This window comes from Schistocerca gregaria, chromosome 7 (genome assembly GCF_023897955.1).
Source record: "Schistocerca gregaria isolate iqSchGreg1 chromosome 7, iqSchGreg1.2, whole genome shotgun sequence".
NCBI lineage: Eukaryota > Metazoa > Arthropoda > Insecta > Orthoptera > Acrididae > Schistocerca > Schistocerca gregaria.
The window spans coordinates 529,728,502-529,746,475 of record NC_064926.1 but is presented as its reverse complement, the minus strand read 5'-3'; the positions used below and the strand labels follow the sequence as shown (position 1 = coordinate 529,746,475).

Below are 17,974 nucleotides of genomic sequence, written 5' to 3'. Positions count from 1 at the left end.
TTACAGTCCAATACCGGTCATCTCTTTCTGATGACACACTTGGTCTCAATAAACTGTCACACATTGTCTTTGTAAAACATCACACGTGATTTCTATAAACTGTTTTCACATCCGAGAAAACAATAGAGCGATTCACTTTCTCCCATCGGGCCACATTTGTTTGTGACTGTCATGTTTTCATTCTTCCTATGGCCCTCCACTACAGAGAGTCTGGTAGGCGTCTTCTCGGTGTCATACTGCACCGTCTATGACTGTGTACACAGCGATTGTGAATGTTTGACCACGCGGCAAACTCTACACGTTTGTTAGGTGCCCTGACGTCATCAATGGTGTGGGTGTCCGTTGACCGGAATGCAGAACACGATCGTACAGACATCTGTTGACAGATTGTATAATTATATCGTAAATTAGACACAGGTCGGAGAAATAAGGGTTCCTTGCTTTAATTTTGAACACCAATATATGTTCCTAGAGGTAAATTACCATTATAGAAAGAAACGCAGTTCATAGTGTTTCATAGTCGTCTGTATTCCACAACGTCGTCCAACAATCTATCTTTCTGCGTCTGTAATTCACACATATACATTGTACGACATTTAAAATTAATATGCTGCAGTAGACACGTGTGACTGAATTACTTCATTATTCGCACACGGACATACCTTGATTAACACTGTAGCACGAAGATTCAAGAGGGCGGTATTCCAGTATTTAGCTATTTTATGTTCAATAACAAATGATAATCCATGCTGTGGAAAGTGATAGTACGGTTGAATATAGTTGATATATTTTTCCCAAAACTGCGAAGACTGATCATGAAAACTACATCGCTTCTCAATACATGTAGCATGGATCGAAGTTCAAGTAATGCCATGAAATAACATGATCATCCGCTATTGCTCCTAGAAAGACACTAAACCGTTTATTATCTGTGACAGGTTGAATAAGGTTGATTACGTAATGCAGTGGACTGAACACTATGGGACTTACCATCTGTGGTCATCAGTCTCCTAGTACTTAGAACTAATTAAACCTAACTAACCTAAGGACATCACACACATCCATGCCCGAGGCAGGATTCGAACCTGCGACCGTAGCAGTCGCGCGGCTCCGGACTGAGCGCCTGAACCGCTAAACCACCGTGGCCGGCTCCCTTAAATCAGTTTCCAGTTAACGAAAGACGAGTGAAGTGTGAGCTTTTGTGAACCAACGCTCATGAATACTACTTTACGCTACATTCACAGCACGTTCTGTAAGAGAAATTGTAAAACAAATATGTGAATATCTCTATCACACGACTGAAATGACGTGCGCCTCGTCTGTTAAGCACTATGACATTGTAACTGGAAAAATATCATCCAAAACCTCCAACATTACAGATTTCCAAGCCGCCCAGCGCCGACTCCAGAACAGAAAGAGGAAGGTGGGGAATGCATGCGTATTCGGATCTCTACAGCTTCATGTTCTGTTCAACTCTTGCGCGTCCCTCTTTGGTTAACGTGAGTGGAAGTTTGCCCAAGATGCAGAAATACTTGTGTCGTCACGGAGAGGTAACTCAAAGACTTTGGCTCATCTGATCAAAACTGACTATGAGTCTCGTTGCTGAATATTTCTAAGATTAATTCGCAATGGTAAAATTGTGCGCAAAGTGAAAGTGCTGTTAACAAGCGACATACAAACTTTGGCTCATCTTTGCCGATTACTAGATGGCCGGCGCCTCATAAAGTGGCATGTGAAGCGTACCACCGCCGTACAAGACTGGTTACACTGCACACGTCGAGAAAGTCATCGACTATACCGACTTACAAACTTCAGCGGATACTCGGCATCTACATCTACATCTACATCCGTACTCCGCAAGCAACCTGACGGTGTGTGGCGGAGGGTACTCTGAGTACCTCTATCGGTTCTCCCTTCTATTCCAGTCTCGTATTGTACGTGGAAAGAAGGATCGTCGGTATGCTTCTGTGTGGGCTCTAATCTCTCTGATTTTATCCTCATGGTCTCTTCGCGAGATATACGCAGGAGGGAGCAATATACTGCTTGACTCTTCGGTGAAGGTATGTTCTCGAAACTTTAACAAAAGCCCGTACCGAGCTACTGAGCGTCTCTCCTGCAGAGTCTTCCACTGGAGTTTATCTATCATCACCGTAACGCTTTCGCGATTACTAAATGATCCTGTAACGAAGCGCGCTGCTTTCCGTTGGATCTTCTCTATCTCTTCTATCAACCCTACCTGGTGCGGATCCCACACTGCTGAGCAGTATTCAAGCATTGGGCGAACAAGCGTACAGTAACCTACTTCCTTTGTTGTCGGATTGTATTTCCTTAGGATTCTTCCAATGAATCTCAGTCTGGCATCTGCTTTACCGACGATCAACTTTATATGATCATTCCATTTTAAATCACTCCTAATGCGTACTCCCAGATAATTTATACAATTAACTGCTTCCAGTTGCTTACCTGCTATTTTGTAGCTAAATGATAAGGGACCTATCTTTCTATGTATTCGCATCACATTACACTTGTCTACATTGAGATTCAATTGCCATTCCGTGCACCATGCGTCAATTCGCTGCAGATCCTCCTGCATTTCAGTACAATTTTCCATTGTTGCAACCTCTCGATACACCACAGCATCATCTGCAAAAAGCCTCAGTGAACTTCCGATGTCATCCACCAGGTCATTTATGTATATTGTGAATAGCAACCGTCCTATGACACTCCCCTGCGGCACACCTGAAATCACTCTTACTTCGGAAGACTTCTCTCCATTGAGAATGACATGGTGCGTTCTGTTATCTGGGAACTCCTCAATCCAATCACACAATTGGTCTGATACTCCGTATGCTCTTAGTTTGTTCATTAAACGACTGTGGGGAACTGTGTCAAACGCCTTGCGGAAGTCAAGAAACACGGCATGTACCTGTGAACCCGTGTCTAAGGCCCTCTGAGTCTCGTGGGGTCTTCCAACGTTTTTTTTCCGGGACATATAGTACCAGAAATAAATTAAGTTAAGCTAGAATTTTTCAGTTCCGATCAATATATTTGGGAGGTTTCGCTCTGTTGTAGGCAAACGCCTCATTTAGAAATTCTCTCCGAAATTTTATCAATAGGGTTCCGCCTGTTCCACCAGTAGCTCCATGTATTTGTCTCAAAGGAGCGCCACACTGCAATGGATACAGAACACCATGTCTCATATGCCTGTGAAGCATACCGTTACACGCCATAATAACAACAATATGGTGCTGATAGCATTACCGTGTTTACGGGCGTTGATTTGAATACGATATGAGCTCTTCAAAAACGTTTAAATTTTCAAATGTGTGTGAAATATTATGGGACGTAACTGCTAAGGTCATCAGTACCTAAGCTTACACACTACTTAACCTATATTATTCTAAGGTCAAACACACCCACCCATGAACCCATGCCCGAGGGAGGATTCGAACCTCCGCCGGGACCACCCGCACAATGAGCTCTTCCTCGCCCAGAGTGACCTTAGATTTGCCTACGGATAATTTGACTCGCCACTTCCCTGTTAAAGCAGGTGACTCCATTTCGCGGCTTGTACCACATTTGAAAGAGATCAACACTTCACAGTACTCATTATTCTTTGTCATATCAGTCGCTGACTGTGGATTCGTTGACTTCCGCCCGAGAAATTATATTTATTTTGTTTGTGTCCCATTTTCTTTTTATCAGGTTACCTTCCATTCAGAAGGCTGTTGCACGCAGTGAATGTTATATGGACTTGTAAATAACAGATTTCAGCTATCAGTCGTCCTTTTGAAATTTTATTGGCAGATATAGATTTCAGCTAGGAACTAGCCATTCTGAATGTACTATCAATTTTGATCACTGCATGTAACGCCTGTTGGTCGGGCTTCTTCCACAGTTCATTGAATACTCAATCATTTAGTCTGTTATCTATATACACTCCTGGAAATGGAAAATAGAACACATTGACAGCGGTGTGTCAGACCCACCATACTTGCTCCGGACACTGCGAGAGGGCTGTACAAGCAATGATCACACGCACGGCACAGCGGACACACCAGGAACCGCGGTGTTGGCCGTCGAATGGCACTAGCTGCGCAGCATTTGTACACCGCCGCCGTCAGTGTCAGCCAGTTTGCCGTGGCATACGGAGCTCCATCGCAGTCTTTAACACTGGTAGCATGCCGCGACAGCGTGGACGTGAACCGTATGTGCAGTTGACGGACTTTGAGCGAGGGCGTATAGTGGGCACGCGGGAGGCCGGGTGGTCGTACCGCCGAATTGCTCAACTCGTGGGGCGTGAGGTCTCCACAGTACATCGATGTTGTCGCCAGTGGTCGGCGGAAGGTGCATGTGCCCGTCCACCTGGGACCGGACCGCAGCGACGCACGGATGCACGCCAAGACCGTAGGACCCTACGCAGTGCCGTAGGGGACCGCACCGCCACTTCCCAGCAAATTAGGGACACTGTTGCTCCTGGGGTATCGGCGAGGACCATTCGCAACCGTCTCCATGAAGCTGGGCTACGGTCCCACACACCGTTAGGCCGTCTTCCGCTCACGCCCCAACATCGTGCAGCCCGCCTCCAGTGGTGTCGCGACAGGCGTGAATGGAGGGACGAATGGAGACGTGTCGTCTTCAGCGATGAGAGTCGCTTCTGCCTTGGTGCCAATGATTGTCGTATGCGTGTTTGGCAGCGTGTAGGTGAGCACCACAATCAGGACTGCATACCACCAAGGCACACAGGGCCAACACCCGGCATCATGGTGTGGGGAGCGATCTCCTACACTGGCCGTACACCTCTGGTGATCGTCGAGGGGACACTGAATAGTGCACGGTACATCCAAACCGTCATCGAACCCATCGTTCTACCATTCCTAGACCGGCAAGGGAACTTGCTGTTCCAATAGGACAATGCACGTCCGCATGTATCCCGTGCCACCCAACGTGCTCTAGAAGGTGTAAGTCAACTACCCTGGCCAGCAAGATCTCCGGATCTGTCCCCCATTGAGCATGTTTGGGACTGGATGAAGCGTCGTCTCACGCGGTCTGCACGTCCAGCACGAACGCTGGTCCAACTGAGGCGCCAGGTGGAAATGGCAATGAATTCACGGTGTTCTTATTTCAATTTCCAGGAGTGTAAAAGAAAATACCGAATTTTTCACTTGAGTCGTCATGAATGAAGCACATAATATTTTAACATAATTTGAAATGGGTTAGTAATGTACAAAAACCAGACGGCAGTTATAAGAGTCGAGGGGTGTGACAGGAATGCAGTGGTTGAAAAGGGAGTGAGGTAGAGTTTTAGCCTATCCACCATGTTATTAAATACCTACACCGAAAGAACAGTAAAGAAAACAAATGAAAAATTAATATTTGGAATTAAATTTCAGGGAGAAGAAATAAAAACGTTAAGGTTTGCCGATAGCATTGCAATTCTGACAGAGACCTCAAAGGACTTGGAAAAGCAGTTAACGGAAAGGACAACCTCTTGAAAGGAGCATATAACATTAAAATCAGCAAAAGCATAACAAGGATAATAGAATGTGGTCCTATTAAATCAGGCTCAGGGAATGGGAAAAGGTAATGAGACTCTTAAAGTAGAAGATAAGTTTTGCTAATTGGACGGCAAAATAACTGATGTTAGCCGAAGTAGATACGATGCAATACAAAATGTAGACTGGCAACGGCAAGAAAAGCATTTCTGAAAAAGAGACGTTTGTTAACATCAAATATAGGTTTAAGTGTTAGGAAGCCTTTTCGGAAGTAATTTTTCTGGAGTGTAGTCACCTATGGAAGTGAAACATGGACGATAAACAGTTTAGGTGAAAAGAGAATAGAAGCTTTCAAAATGATGTGCGACAAGTGGAGGATCACTTGATAGGACGCACCCTGAGACATCAAGGGATCACCAATTTAATACTGCTGGGAAGTACGGTGGGGCGGGGGGGGGGGGGGGGAGGGGAGGAGGATTGTAGTGGGAGACCAAGAGATGAGAAAATCTTCGTAGAATATCTACATAAAAGCAAGAAATAATAATAACTAAAAACTATCTACATGCTAACATTTGGACATCTGGCTCACAGGTATCTGTTCATCCGGAACCCAGAACGCACACTTTACTGGTCTATTTCGCTATTCAGCGTTGGTGATCACAAATTTTGTAATCGATAATACTGGAATACACTGCCATATAACACTACATTACACAGAACTACACTACACAACACTTCACTACACTACACTACACTACTGTATCAGAGCCATGCTAGATTTTTCATTTATCTGGACTGTTAACATCCAAAGCGCTGATGTGCAATTCAGGATTCACACGGGCAACTCTGCTGTGCCACCGAAGGTGTAGACATTCGGAGATGGCTGTGAGGGTCTCAAGAAATTTTTCCTGGTCCTCCCTGAGACTAATGTCCTGACTGATCCCAGAACACTGTGGCAGGTGATTGTTCTGCCATGGCGTGTCTTGTAATCATGATGTATGTGCTTTTCTCTCAGCCATTTAGTCTTCCTATTCATAAGATGATATTTTAGCTGTCAGCAATTTCAGCTTATGCCACAGTTCCTCGTTCCTTATAATGTTATAGACAGTTGCATTCTTGAATTGTGAATTTAAAAGTTCCAAGTTCGCTTTGCGTAGATTGTACGAGTATAATCGCTCTGGCTGGGTGACAGCGTATAAGCCACTATCTGCATTTGTAACTGTGAAGTAGATGATGTTATGATAACTTTTTATAAGTCCGTCACAAACCTTCCAGTTATTTCTATTGTCACCGCGTGTTTGTCACAGAGTTTATGTATCTTTGTCACTGTTATGTCTTTATTTGGAAACCGGAATCGCGCCCACTGGATGATTGCCTGCCTCACGTAGAACTCGCCTTTGACAAATGCAACGATTTGTGTTAGGAGTCTGAGTGATACAAAATGACCCACTCTGTCGACTGAGCTGTTTGGACCGGCAATCTGGAGGAGGAAGGCTCAAAGCCTTGCACACGTTTCCATTTTGGTCCACCCTCGTGTCCCGAAAGCGATGTCTCTTCATTGGATGACGGCTGGTTTGAAACTTCCTGGCGCGTTTAATCTATGTGCCGACCGAGTTAATAACCCAGAACAGTGACTTTTGCAGGAAATTAAGTGGCCCGGGTACGACTCAGTATGTGTCCTCACAGTTTATTTTATTAATCTTCCGACTGTTTTCATGCGCGCTGCGACGATTTCGGAGAATCACTTACAGCCAACATTCTTCATAATTTGCTCGATATATTCCACAACATTTCGTTTCCTCTCTGGCTCCACCTCTTACTGTGGCAGCCATTCTCTGGTGTCTTAATGCATCTCCTAGTACCCTGTACCAGTCAGTGTTCTAATATTCCTCTCCTCGGTGATTATGCGAAGCACTTGTTCTTTTCTTATGTTATCAGTCCAATTAGCGGTAAGTATACAGCGGCAGCTTGAATGAAGCCAAGACTATGACGTTGCAGAGACGACTCAGATCACAACGTCTTGGTTGCAGACATCAATACACGGCTGAAGAGGATCCGATAGCGTGGCGGCAGAAAGCATAGATGGGACATGGAAAAGCTAAGACATCAATGAGGCAGCAGACAAATCCTTTGAGCTACAATTTTGTCAAGTGAGAGGTGAAAATGTAATGCCGAAGTACAGTGGCGAAATGTTAAACTGTTTTTCTTGAATACTGAAGCTGGAACGGAAGCAAGGAGAGCGAGGGAACCCTGGGTCACCAATGAAATGCTAGAGGAGATGGAGGAAAGGAGGTGTGTAAATATATTAATGAAGAAGGATACGAAAGACTTAACAACACACTCAGGAGATAAACAGGCAAAGAGAAGATAAAGTACACAGAAGAAAAGTGTGACGAAATAGAGGGACTACAAACAAGAGGAAGGTACGATCTCGTGTACAATAAAATGAAGGAGCTGGAAGGGAACGAGAACAAAGGTGTTAGAACCTGCAGAACAGAAGACTCTAGAGCATAAAAGGTTGCTGAACAAGAGGAAGCAATTCGAATATGGGAAGAATACTTAAAAGAACTCTACGATAAGGAAAATCGTCAGCAAGACATCGAAACAGGGACGGAGGAGATGATACACGAAAAGCAAAAGAGGCACATAATTCAGACAACGGTAGCACACGACGCGATTAAGGACATGAAGAAGGGGAAAGCTAGAAGAGACGATGACATAGCGCTAAAACAAATCGGAAGCGGTGGTCTGAAAGTGCTGACGCAACTCACTAACAGAATCAGCGAAGAAACAAGAAGCCGAAAAATTACAATTAGTCTGATCCCACATGTGGCGAAGACCATTGTCAGGCACTCAACAGACGGCGGGAACACAAAACTGGAGAAGTAATAGGGGAGGACCAGACGGAGTTAGGAAAGGAAAAGAAAGCAGACACGCCATCGGTATGATGCGAATTTTTTCGAGAGAGTTTTGGCTGTTAAAGAAGATGTTTATGCTTGTGTTATGGACTAGTAAAAGGCCTTCGACAGAATCAGCTGGACAAAATTGATGAACATTCTTAAGGAGATAGAAATCAACTGCACAGACCGGAGACAAATCCTCAAATTGTACCTCAACAAAAAGTATCATTGAGCTACACAGAAAAAAAACACGCAAAAAGTAATGGGGCAAACCAGGACATTGTCTAACGCCGAATCTCTTCTACCTGTATGGAGAATGGATGACGAGAGAACCTTTCAAAGAATGGGATTACTTCAGAATAGGAGAATTACTTATCAGCACTATAAAGAACGCAGACGACCTTGTAGAGAACGTCAAAAATCAAAGACAGCTACGACATATGATCAACCGGTTGGTGGAAATATGTAGAAAATATGGCATGTTAATCAACATGAAGAAATCAAAAGTGACGCGGATAACAAAATGGGAGAAAGCTTCAAAGAATGTCGACACTCGAGAACTAGGGAATGCGATGTCGTTCAAGTCCTTGGCAAGCTTGCTGACAGAAGATGCCCACTGCACAAATAAAATTCAAACCAGAAACACAATGGCCAAAGCCGCACTCAGTAAGAAAACGGTTCGGCTGACGAGCAAGATGAGCCTGGAATTAAGGAAGAAACTGGTGAATTGCTGCATCTGGAACACTGCGCTGCACGAAGCAGAGACGCAGACCGTGAGAAAATTGGAGGAGAAACACCTGGAAAATTTTGAAATGTGGTGCTGGAGAAGAATGGGGAAGATGAAGTGGACCGATCGGGAGACAAACGACGACGTACCGAGAACAGCAGGAGTGAAGAAAACTGTTCTGAACAGACTTATTCGGAAGAAGGCCAACTGCATCTGACACATATTTAGACACGAGAGACTCATGGACGACGCCATCGATGGGAAGATCAAACAACTATAGGAGAGGAAGAAGAAAAGCTCAAAATCTGGGGTGATACGAAACTTGGAAGGAGATAAGGCAGGAAGAAGAAAGTAGCAGGAGACAGGGAACACTGACATCAGAAATTCTCCGTACGAAGACACGACCTGCCACAAGCTTGAATGCTACATAACAATAATTCTCCTGTGAAACCACATCTGAAACGCTTAGATTCGCTTTTTTTCCGGTTTTCTTACATTTAATGATTCACTTCCATACAGTACTGTGTTTCAGACGTACATTTTCAGAGATGTCTTCTTCCAATTAAGAACTATCTTTGAGATTAGTAAACTTCTTTTAGCGCGGAAATGCATCTTTGCCTCTGGTCGTCTATCAGCTTCACAGTCAATAATGGTTCAAATGGCTCTGAGCACTATGGGACATAACTTCTGAGGTCATCAGTGCCATATAACTTAGAACTACTGAAGACTAACTAACCTGCGACTGTAGTGGTCGCGCGGTTCCAGACTAAAGCGCCTAGAACCGCTCGGCCACCCTGGCCGGCACAGTCATTACATTTACCAAACAATTACCTCATTGTCGGCAGAATGGTAAACCTAATCGCTTTGTAGCTGGTGTAGTACGTGGTTCTCTATCCACGCATCAGCCATTTGTCCACTGATTCCACACACGTGTCTCAGTCGCTTACGTACACGCCCTGCACGTCACCGTGTGACATTCCCCTTCGTCGGAAGGCTCTCACACGTCCTGATTTGGAGCCCTGAAGCGGTGGTGGGGCATAAGGGGTCTTCCATTCACATTCTCAGCTCATTCGGTGGCTTTTCACCATCCGAGCTCGGAACAAGGAAAAACTGGAAATTTGTGGTAAGTACTATGAGACCAAAGTACTGAGGTCATCAGTCCCTAAGCTTACACACTACTTAATTTAATTTCAACTAACTTACGCTAAGTACAACACTCACACCCATACCCGAGGGTGGACTCGAACCTCCGACGCTGGGAGCCGCGTGAACTGTGACAAGACGCCCAAGACCAAGTGGCTACCCCGCACGGCTTCGGATCAAGCCTGACCTTCATAAGCACACAGGTGCCGATGACGCTGGATGCAAGTGTCGGCTGCGTTTCAGCTTATTTATGCACCTAGGAAATATTAAGACCTCAGGGACCTCTATTACGTCTACTCCAATATTTTCCAAATTTTAGGTTACATTCATCATGACACTCATTATACGAAAACTTACAGCTGTTACGAAATCCTACATGTACAGAATGTTATAACATACACCGTGAAAACACTAACAGCTCTATCCTAAAATCTCAACACACTATATTTGCTTCTGAACAAAAGAGTAATGTAAAATAATTATAGACAGTAGACCATGACAGTAGCAGACGTGGGGTAACCGATGGCAGAGAGACATAAGTAATGAATAGAAAGAGTCGCTGATAACGAAAACAGAAAGATACGTATTGGGGAAAAGAAGCGAAAATTCGCTTCAGTGACTGGGAGAGATAAATTATCATATAAGTGTTTTTGAGGAAAGGTTGTGAGGGTGGTATAAGATTGTGCTTAGATTTTCTTTTACTTTCAACAGGATGTTGTACCAATGTTTGACAGCAGTAATGGATAAAGAGCTTATGATTGCTTCTCTGCTATCGATGGATACAGCTAGAATACTGCATCTGTAAGATATTGCGTTGCACGTATGATGAGCTGACAGGTAGTTAATCACTGATGCGTGTACTGGGATGTATGTGTGATAAGGAACCGATAAAGCAGACATAATTTATGATAGCCACGTAGCTTGTCTGGCCGTAGCCATTCTGACTGGGACAAGCGGAGCACTGACACGAGCCAATAGATGGATGTTGCACATGTAAAACACAGAAATATTCATAGTTAGTCCTAATCGTGTAGAGTTTTTTACTACTCTTTTCGTCTTGGATTACATCGCAATAACCGAGGTTCGGCAGAACGTGCAACTCCCAAAATCTGCTCGGAGCATTCTTTCGGGGTAACATAATTCTTGTGATTTTTCAATATTTCTCGACTGTAGTGGTCGCGCGGTTCCAGAATGAAGCCCCTAGAACCGTCTACCCTGGCTTGCAGCTGGCTAACATACTGCAAGTACCACGCTGTTTCGTCACTACGAATGTTCGACATCTTCAGGTGGTGGTAGTTGCTGTTGTCACTGCAGCAAGACGCCACTTATGACGGTCGTCAATGCCGTCTTAGAGCAGTGCCAAAAGTAACTACTACCATCTGAAGATGCCGAAAAGTCGTATCTATGAAATTATATCTGATTTGCACAATGTTATCCTGTGACAAACTATGGAGGTAAATTTGAAACATTTCCTCTGTTAGGCATGAAACAAAAGTCTTCATTAGTATGGTCATGGAGTGGATAAATGCGAATTTATTTTACCATGGCCACTTCGTTTCATTCATACGAAATATCTTCAGTGGTCTAGAATGCAACATATTTAAAATTTGGTTTGTTTCTAGATCTAGATCTCTAGATTCCGATCTCAACTAAATATTTAGCAGTGTTATTTTCACTTACAGCGCTTTTGGCTAATTTCGGCTACCATCTGAACGTTTTTATTGTTTACAAATACTCTAGGTAATGGTAGTGATATTGGTAAGCTAAATTTACTTTGGCGTGTAGCGCCAAACAAGTTCGTGACGTACAGCACTGGAAACCACTGCATCACGATTTCTATTTACGCTTCGTGGCTACACGTATGTCTTTGTGTTTTTCCTAAATAATGTTACTCCTTTTCAGCATTTCTAGAAACGATCTCTTTATCTGCGGTTTCCCACACGTGTCTTTGTTGTTTCAATTATATTCGTATGAACTCATTTACACACGTTAGTGGGATGAATAGGCGGTTTGGAGATTAATATGGAGTGTGGTTTCAGATAGAGGGAGGGCCGAAGAGATGGAATGGAGGAGGGAGAGAACAAGAGGAAGAGAAAGAGAGAGAGAGAGAGAGAGAGAGAGAGAGAGAGAGAGAGAGAGAGGGGGGGGGAGAGGAAATTGGAAATTTGTGGTAAGGACTATGGGACCAAACTGCTGAGGTCATCCGTCCCTGGGCTTACACACTACTTATTCCTACTTAAACTAACTTACGCTAAGGACAACACAAACACCCATGCCCGAGCGCAGCCGCTCAAATAGTGGAACCGTGACAAGGCGCCCTATACCGCACGGCTATGCGCCGGTGCAGAGAGAGAGGAAGAGTTCTAAAAACGTACCAAAACTGTAGATATGTTTCTGTTTAAACTACCACGATGTCTTACGAATAACGCGAAATTCGTATGGTAAAACATATACACATTTAGAAGTTTCAAATAAAAGTGAAATGAATCTTGTAATGCCAGTCATACTGCACTATAGTGCAGCGTCTAACAGTATTATTTGAGGACATTTTTGGACTTTCACAGATGTTTTGATTTCGTAATTCAAGTAAGGGCGCAATTGGGGAGTAAATTTCGCACGTCATTCAGACTAAAGGAAATGGAAGTGTGTGCAGTGTTGGGACCAATCGTGTAATGTTGTATGAGAATATTATTTAACTGTCTGATACTCTAGTATTTGTAATTTGTAGAGGATTTTAGTGGTTCTACTACGGTAACGTACTCCTGTAACGCATACTTTTATTTCTGTTTCAGATCAGAGAACCGCCAACGAACGAGTTGAGGCTTATCAGCAGCAACTTCCAAAGGGTAAAGTTTAAAGGTGACTGACATGTCTTCTTGTCTAGTAAGAAATTTTGTCGATCAGTCTGTTTCGAATAATGATTTCAGTCATCGGCTGACAAACATCGTCGGTAGGGATATAACTTAACCAGCTGCTACGGCCCATCTATGGCAGTTAAATCGAAGGAATAACTTGAGAAACGACTATGTCAAAACCACTGGCAATGAAACGTGAACTTTAAATGTGCAAATGAATACAAATTTTGCTGTGCTATCACACAATCTTCCGCACTATTCTCACCGACAGAGAACTCTGTCCACTATCACTCGGCCACATTGTGGCGTATACATGCTGTAATAGATTGGGGGCCTATATCAGACCAGTATTTCCACTGAAGACCGGAATAACAACAGTGTTCAGTGTCCTGATCGACGTATTTTATGGATAATGTCATCTATACCGCTAAGGGACATTTAAAATTTTTTACTTGTATTTCATGTCTGATGTTCCGGCGTTCCTATCATCAGAACCAAACCTTACGAATTCCTGAATTAAATTCTGTGTCCATGCTATGCGGACTCATACCGCAAGTTAATATATATTATGAATCAACCGTCCCAAGTAAGTACTTCGGTTTCTTACCACAACTGCCTTTTCTAACGATGTGGTATTGAGAATACCAGCAAACCATAGCAAAAGCGTGTGTGTACGTGTGTGTGTGTGTGTGTGTGTGTGTGTGAGAGAGAGAGAGAGAGAGAGAGAGAGAGAGAGAGAGAGAGAGAGATGAATAGGGACCCGGGGGGGGGGGGGTTCAAATGGTTCAAATGGTTCAAATGGCTCTGACCACTATGGGACTTAACATCTGAGGTCATCAGCCCCTAGAACTTAGAACTGCTTAACACCAACTAACCTAAGGCCATCACACACATCCATGCCCGAGGCAGGATTCGAACCTCCGACCGTAATGGTCGCTCGGTTCCAGACTGAAGCGCCTAGAACTTCTTGGCCACACCGGCCGGCAGGACATTGGAGGGGGGGGGGGGGGGGGGGGATGACGTAGGGTGCATATGTGTGACAGTAGCGGTGAGGTTATTAGCGGCCCGCAGCGTCTGAAATAAAACAATTTCGTTCCACTGTCTGCCCACAGCAGGCTAGTAGGGTGTTTGGGAAGACACTGTGCATTTGCACCAAAGTTTCCCTTTATTGTTGATTAGTCGGGCTAGACTGGAATGCGGCCCCACATTAAAGAGAAAAAGTATATATTTGTGGAGCTCTATAACTATTTACGGTCAAATTCTGAGTATATGACGGCTTTGGAAGGACATAACTCATTAGTGACACTACGCCACTAAAGCGTGGGATATACTTTCGAAAGTAAGTGGCTGCTCGCAACCACTCAGTGACTTCCATCACAATCCAAGAGGACCCAAATTTCCGTAGGTGCCTATTCACTGACGTAAATATGGAATGATCTACGATTAACTCTGCCCGGCCTCTAACATGTTTCAACATAATGGGGGGGGGGGGGGGGGCGTTTATTTAATCCTTTTTTTGCTTACATTTCCAGTACTATTTAACGGCGTGTTAAGTTTTAACGATCCAGTTGCATACGGTTTTTTATTTTCCTCTAAAATAGTAACTTTAAATTTAATGGTGATGATTGCTGATTGGTGTTAGAAAGGTGACAAATGGTAAAAGATACTTTATTAAGAAATTGGTAAAACGTAGTAGTTGATTCTTTCGTGGTCACCTGTTGAGATATTGCCAGCTACCTTCTGCCTAGCTTTATTCGGCAGGCTTTTGTTTGATAACATTCCTGGCGTTTCTCTACCAAGAGTGGCCGCTGTTGTCAAATTGCTTATGACGGACTGGAGTCGAGCTCGTGACTGTTGATTATTTGCACGTGTCGCGCTGAGGTATGAGGGAATTTCGCTGGGCGTTCTCACCGAGGTACCTGCAACTGTCGTTCTCCGTAGCCTAGGAATCCAGAATCAATTCACCTGGAGGCTTTCCTCTTCTTTCTTGACGCTGCTGTAATATTTGTAGATTGCTATGGTTCCCATGAACAATCGCGCCTGGTATTTCTTCTCCACAGCGGAAGCTTTTCCGTATCGACGAATTTTATTATTGGCCTCCACCAAGACCGATTTCTCCACCTGTCCCAACCTGAAACGCCGTTTATGTTAGGGGATCCAGATGCATATGGATTTTTCCACTCATTCCAGGACGGTCTTCTCCACCGTCTGGAGAGTATGTGGTGTATTCTTTACAACTGCATTGGGCCCCTTTTGTCCTTCCGCCGATCTGAGATATTCTTCAATGTTCTTTGTCGGTTTGTAAACAGTCTTTACGTCGTACTTACGCTACATACAGCAGACCCCATGCTTCACACTGAGGACGTATGGAAAAGACGCCTAAATTTCTTCTTGCAGTTTGTCATTTTTTCAGTGTGCAGGCTTTCAAATGAAAATGAAATGATGTGATATGTACCCTCAACTACGTACCCTGCGACTCAGAGTTGAAATATTAGAAGTTTTGGTTGGCTTCGTTGTCTAGGGGCTAGGATACGTAGTTGTCGCATTACAAGCCAAATACTGTTGCTTCTACAGTATACAGCATGAATATACACATGAATCGACTGGTCTACGGTTCCCATAACTCAGCAATTGGCAATGTAACGTAGAAATTTATAAATGAAAGACTGTAATTACATAAATCTGCAAGAACTATCTTAATGGCTATAAAGTATGAGTCCGATAGTAGAAGTACTTCAGAATGTGGTAATTTCTGCAAAACACTTACTGGTGTCGATGGTCCAGCAGTTAAATAAAATATAAGATGAATAACAGGGAAATAATAGATCCCTACTGCACGTAATTAGTTATGACCGACAACCGCCAGTATCTCGTGGTCGTGCGGTAGCCTTTTCCCTTCCCACGCCCGGGTTCCCGGGGGGTTCGATTCCCGGCGGGGTCAGGGACTTTCTCTGCCTCGTGTTGGCTGGCTGTTGTGTGATGTCCTTAGGTTAGTTAGGTTTAAGTAGTTCTAAGTTCTAGGGGACTGATGACCTAAGATGTTAAGTCCCATAGTGCTCAGAGCCATTTGAACCGACAACCTAGCTAGCTAATTATTCACTCCTGAACGCATACTACGTCTAGGCCGTAGAAACCTCGGAAATCTCAGAAGTTCACAAGTCCATACTCGGAAATATTTATATCTCTCGCGACCACGCATAAGCCGCTCCAACACTCCAAGTCTCCCTACTGCGACCGTGTGTCCCTGTCACGTCTCCGCTTCTAGTTCTCACTCCCGTGTCCTCTCCCGTACTGTCCGGAATTCCCCGTCAATTCACTGTGGTAATCACTACTTTAGTAACGAGCGCTGTGATTGGCGATAGCGCTCCCGTCATGTCTCCAAGCTAACGCTTACTCACAAACGTTTTCCAATACATAAAATACTTTTACATTTAAATAACTTGATATTGAATAAATATTCCTACAGCTGGACCATACACACGCTCTGATACAAATTATTAAATACATAAAAATCAAATAAAAATATATCGAAGGAATAGAACAGAAGTAAGTCAGTAGCCTAATGTCTCTGTGCTTCCTAAAACACAATATATATTTGACCAATTTCTTCATGAATAGTATATATCTGATATAAACAAATACATAGATAAATAAATATGTTTATAAGCATGCTGCTACCGTTTCTTCGTGTAACTGTTGAGTACTTACGGCCTGATGTGGTCAATAGCAATCGGCCTCTTTGACCTCCAACAACTCATTTAATATTCAAGTAACATGTCTTTAATTCATACCAATTTTGCTCCACGCTAATAGCCTTCTAAGGTCACGTCGATCGACAAAATCGGATGAACCGTTTAGATTTTGGAAATTCGTTGCTGGGTGCTACTTGTATAATTTACAGTCAGATACTAAACTCTTAACTAATAAAGATATTGAAAATCGACTACCTCATCAGAATCGTCGTGCAAATAATGGTAAAGCACATGTTTCATTTTTGAGGTATCATCATTCGTCTGGCTACTATTAATTTCTATAAGAACTGTGGAAAGTCTGCTATTACGGTTTCTCAAAGTATGCTGTCTTTGGTATTCCCGGCAGAGACATCTCCTCCATCGACACAAAGCACCGTCCTCGTCACAGCGTCAACATGGAGTTCCCCCCCTCACGATCGGCCTGGACCCCTGTGGCTTTGGCCAGCGTCCGGCACCGCGTAGTCGGCCTTCGAACGGCGCGTGCTCGCCGAGCAGCCCGTGCGACCCTGCCAACTCCCAACTTTGAATATATTCAGGTCGCTACAATTCGTACTTTACCTTGCAAGTACCAGACATTGTGATAGTTCTTATACAGTCTATGCGGTACTCATTACTCATCAGTGCACTTTACATATGTTGCCACGAGCGTCCAGGATACCGCGGCTCATACAGGGAACCCCAGGAGGAGTGATAAATAGTGTGGTGTCACCGCCAGACACCACACTTGCTAGGTGGTAGCCTTTAAATCGGCCGCGGTCCGGTAGTATACGTCGGACCCGCGTGTCGCCATTACCAGTGATTGCAGACCGAGCGCCGCCACACGGCAGATCTAGAGAGACTTCCTAGCACTCGTCCCAGTTGTACAGCAGACTTTGCTAGCAATGGTTCACTGCCTATTTACGTTCTCATTTGCCAAGACGATAGTTAGCATAACCTTCAGCTACGTTATTTGCTACGACCTAGCAAGGCGCCATGATCAGTTTCGATTGATATTGTAAATCATGTAATGTCCAGAGCGACATTCGTCATTAATGGATTAAAGTTAAGTATTCCACCAGCTACGTCCGTTTTTCTCAATTCTAATTCCCTTGTCATGTTCCAC

General features: G+C 44.0%; 1 protein-coding gene across 1 annotated transcript in view; it reads left to right on the top strand.

Annotated features, from left to right (window-relative positions):
- Positions 1 to 17,974, top strand: part of LOC126281441 (carbonic anhydrase-related protein 10-like) — a 421,827-nt gene that overhangs the window by 262,321 nt on the left and 141,532 nt on the right. Inside the window, exon 6 of the mRNA XM_049980412.1 lies at positions 13,058 to 13,124. Coding sequence (XP_049836369.1) covers positions 13,058 to 13,124 — 67 coding nt within the window. The remainder of the gene's footprint in view (positions 1 to 13,057; positions 13,125 to 17,974) is intronic.